The sequence below is a fragment of the Ochlerotatus camptorhynchus genome, unplaced genomic scaffold (genome assembly GCF_037179485.1).
Source record: "Ochlerotatus camptorhynchus isolate MF236.1 unplaced genomic scaffold, CSIRO-AGI_Acam_v1.1 ptg000310l, whole genome shotgun sequence".
Taxonomy (NCBI): Eukaryota; Metazoa; Arthropoda; class Insecta; order Diptera; family Culicidae; genus Ochlerotatus; species Ochlerotatus camptorhynchus.
In genome coordinates this window covers 942,230-946,903 of record NW_027040798.1, presented here as the reverse complement: position 1 = coordinate 946,903, position 4,674 = coordinate 942,230, and the positions used below count along the sequence as shown (strand labels likewise).

At 42.8% G+C, this 4,674-nt stretch overlaps 1 protein-coding gene across 1 annotated transcript; it reads right to left on the bottom strand.

Moving 5' to 3' along the window:
- Positions 1–1,679: 1,679 nt before the first annotated feature.
- On the bottom strand, positions 1,680–2,507 carry LOC135707412 (uncharacterized). Its single transcript, XM_065229225.1, has one exon. It carries the CDS (start codon positions 2,505–2,507, stop codon positions 1,680–1,682), a length of 828 nt encoding a protein of 275 aa, XP_065085297.1.
- Positions 2,508–4,674: the final 2,167 nt, after the last annotated feature.

Here is a 4,674-nt window from a genome sequence, read left to right as displayed (position 1 = left end):
AATCAATACGAAACTAACGATTTTAAATTGGCTCACTACTTGACTAGCCTATTGGTTTCAAGCAAATCGATTACGTACCCGATTCTAGTTGAAATTCTAGTACTACACTATGTTTGTTTTGATTAGCTATGAAAGTTTGACTGATAAAATGAGGGGTTCGTGGATTTTCCTATGTTTCGAGGGGTGCATCGATTAGCTTGGGACCGAAGATAGTACCAGAGCTGAGCCAAAAAGTTGAGCTCGTTTCTTCGGGACCTTCTGGTCTTAGAGTTACCTCTATGGTTACACCCCGTCTAGTCTTGAGCGAGGCATTTTTTCAGATTAGTCGCAATCTCCGACACCGTGAAGAGACCAGCAACCAAACACTTTTGCAAGCGGAAAACTTGCTGATTCACGGCAACGTCTGCCACCGAATCACCACCAAAACTCGCGACGGACGCATAGCACTTTCCCGGGCTAATTCAGCAATCGGACCGGCTTAAAACTCGTCCACGGTGTCGAATCTCTCAATAGAACTACGCGCTGAAAGTGTGGCATCCGAACTCAGAGAACCGGGTTCCTGGGAGGCAATTAAACCGACACCAAACAATTGAGCTGAAGCTGCGACGTAGATTTTGGAGGTTAAATTCATGATCAACCGAAGCACTCAAGGCGGACCTTTTTTTTTTGCTTCTTTCTTTTGTCACTGCATGTTTCTATTTTTCACTTGCTATAGGGGAAATGCAGGTAATATCGGCCTAAGTGTCCCTAATTTGGGCCCATACATAAATTCAGCAATCGACTAAATTTTCAATAGCAACCAAAAATATCCATTAGTAACGTCCCAATAACGCGTTCATCTAGATAAAATGGATAAATAGCAGATTTTTAGCGATGGGCCCAATCTTAGATCCATAGGCCAACATTAGAGACATTTCCCCTATTCTTCTCTTTTTTTAATCTAATTAGGCTTCAAAACTGGACGCCTCAACACAGGAAAAAGCACGATATATCACTAAATGATAACTTTATGAACACTTGAAACTAAATTTCAGCACACAAATTGACAAATTCAAGGCAAAAAAAAAGCTAATTCGCTGACGAAAAATATGCAGCAAAAGAAAAACACGTCAGCTTTCAAGCACGGCCTACTGCGATAGGATCAATGTAACCCAAAATTAACTTTCAAAACGGTATAATTTTTTTACGGTGAGCATCAAGAGATCTGAATTTTCCTGACTTTTCCTAATTTCTGAAGACTTTCATTTCTACTTTGAAATCATTTTATTAGGACGTTTCAAAAACTTCAAATAAGGCGTTTGCGAGTCATTTTTACCCGGATTATTATTATTATTATTATCTCTATTTAGGATGTAAAATCCTCTCCCGGTCCGTGATATTCCTCCAAAATATTTCTAATTTACTCCACCAATCTCACGCTTCAACTTTACTTTTATTCGTCCGATACTGATCACCATTCACATTCAACTGCCTCTTCCTACCCTGTGCCCCACTCACCTATCCTGTCGGTGTCCTCCTTTGCTCTGTTTTCCTCTTTCTCTCTCTCTCTTTCTCTCTATCATCACCAAGGGGTGTGACACTTAGTTTAAGAAACAACTGGTAATCATGGACTCTACATCCCTTTTCTACTCCATGAATAAAAAAAATTATACGAGAAAAAAAAAACACTTGCAATACTTTTATTCACCAAACCGAGTGGGTCGCTTAGTGCTTCTCTTGGCACGTTTGGCAACTGGAACTTCTTCACTTTCAGCATCCTGAACATCCATGTCATTCGACTCCTGCGATGTGTGATCCGTCGTAGTTGGTAATTGCTGCAACTCAACGCCTTGTGAGGTATTGCAATCAGCTCCTTCACATTGTTGAGTGGGCCATTTCCTCAAATGGGCCACAGGACGCCGATAACGAACACCATCTTCACTCACCACGATTACATCCGAACCATTTTTCTGTACAACTTTGTACTTTTCCGGACGAAAACAAGGCTCTAGTTTCCCCAGCATAACGTCATCTCCCACACCGATTTCAGCCGGTCTTGCATGCCGCCGCTTGTCCGCGTAAAGCTTTCCTTGCATCTTCTTGATTGCATCTCTGTCGCGTGTTTCGTCGTCCCGTTGCCAATAAGGTTCTGTCCTCAATGATGGTAGAAGGTCCTTCACTGGTCGCCCATTCAGAAGCTCCATCGGTGACTTTCCCGTAACAGAATGCGGTGTCGTATTATACGCGTACACATAATTCTGTACTGATTTTCGCCAATCTTCCTTCAACACCCTGGCAATCCTTAAAGCTCGCAAGACACCCTGGTTTTGCCGCTCAACCAAGCCGTTCATTTGCGGCCAGTATGGAATGGAATGTACAACCCGAATATTTTTACTGATGCAGTAGCTTGCAAACTCCTCGCTGGCGAATGGAGGCCCATTATCAGCTCTAATGGTTTCCGGATAGGTATGTTCGTTGAAAAGCTTTTCGAGAGCTTCAATGGTCTTTCCAGCATTGGTTCCCTTCATTTTAATAACTGTTAGAAATCGACTGTAGTAGTCGATTACTACTAAAACCGTCGCACATTCCTTCGCAGTAAAAAATCTATTGCCAAATCCTGCCACGCGTGGTCTGGCATTTCTTTTCGCAGCATTGGTTCCGGTGGGGCTTGGGAACTCACTGCCGTGCATGCTACACACTCTCGGACTCGGTTAGCAACATCGCGATCCATGTACGGCCACCAAACTTTTTCTCTTAGATTTCGTTTCATTGTGACTACTCCCGGATGTCCTCTGTGTGCGATATCTAGGGTTCTTTGGCGTAGAGCTGATGGGAGAATAATTCTATCATCCCTCACTACAACACCATCAATGACTCCGAGCTCCTTCGAGAACGCCTGGTATGAAAATAGATTCGGAGGCCAAACTTGGTCACATTCGGTTCCTTTTTTAATTTCTTCCAGCGTAATGGCTGATGGTCCCTCGCCAATTCCACATACGTAATGCTCAGACCCTTCATCGAAAGATGTTTCGGACTGCGGGCATAGTCTTAAGAAGATGTCGGAGATATTGTCAGCTCCAGGGATATATTTCTCGCAGAAATCATAGGGCTGTAGACGTAAAACCCATGCTTCAGCTCGCGAACAAGCACGCTTTCCTTCCTGATGCTTTCCTTGGAATATGTACTCCAGGGTTTTGTGATCGGTGTACACCGTAAACCGAATTCCAAACAAATACGGATAAAACTTTTCCACAGCTCACACGACAGCTAATGCTTCACGCTGAGTCTGTGGATATACTCTCTCCGTCTTTGTCAACCCCTTTGACGCAAAGCTTATGATCCTTGGCATGATCAAATTGTCTCTGTTTTGTCCTTCGGATCGAAAAATCCCAGCCGGTGAACAGTTTTAGTCAGTTCATCACGCAGATCGTCAAATGCTCGACGCTGGTTTTCACCGAAGGATTCTGCCTCACCCCTGATGAATTGTCGCAAGGCCTCAGTCCTTGTTGATAAGTGCGGGATGAACATTTATCCTGATTCAACAACGCATGATTCCTATCAAGAACAGCCAACACCTTCGCTAGACGCTCGTCATGTTCCTCTTGAGATTTTCCCCACAACACGACGTCATCAATATACACCACTACTCCATCAATACCAGCCAACATCTCACACATTATCCGTTGAAATATTTCCGGTGTGCAATTGATGCCGAAAGAAAGTCGCTTAAACCTCATCAGACTCCTATTCGTCATGAATGTTGTGATTCCGCGTGATTCTGGGTGTAGCTCAACGTGGTGAAAGGCAGAAGTAATATCCAACTTAGAGAAAACCTTCGCTTCTTTAAGCTTGTTCAACAAGGTGTCGATCAATGGCAGCGGATAGTGTTCCCTTTGTATCGCTTGATTGGGATATCGCATATTGATACACAAACGGATGTCATCCGTTCCCTTGGGAACAATCACCATGGGTGATATCAATTCCGCAGGACCCACGACTTGTTCGATACCATCTGTATCCAACATTTGCTGAATCTTTTGGTCAACCTTATCTTCCATTGCTGCGGGGATTTTAAGGTATGCGATTTTTCTTGGAGGGACACTATGATCAATGGACAATTTAACTTTGTTCAACATTTTGCACTGCCAACCCCACCTTCAAGACTTTAAGACTTTCGGCTGTCTCTTTGCAAAGCAACGACTTGCGTGCGCCTCGAATCACGAAAAACTCAGCATACGACTTGGGCTTATTTTCGTTAATCGAAATCCATGTTTCAAACACAACTAGTACCTGTAGCGGCTCTTGGCAAGCGTATGCTGTAAATTGCCGATTGCTCTAAAACTTCCTCATGAAAATTTTAGTGTTACTTCTCGAAAGGCGTTCCCAAACCTGCTCGATAATTGTGTTTATTACCGCACCCGAGTCTATCAAGAACTCCACGGGAAGTTGGTCAATGATGCACGTGACAGTATCATCGTTTGCCGTATCAACCTGTTAAAACAAATTGTTATAATACAACATTATTAGCATTGTTTATTAAAGACTCATCGTTTCAGTACAGTAATGTAACATTGTAACCACAGCTCTCTCAACTGTTTAGTTAACAAATACCAATAGGTATCCATCCATAGCAATAAAAAAAAAAATCAAAAAACAAACAAATTTGAAATAGACAAAATCATTCTACCTTCGAAA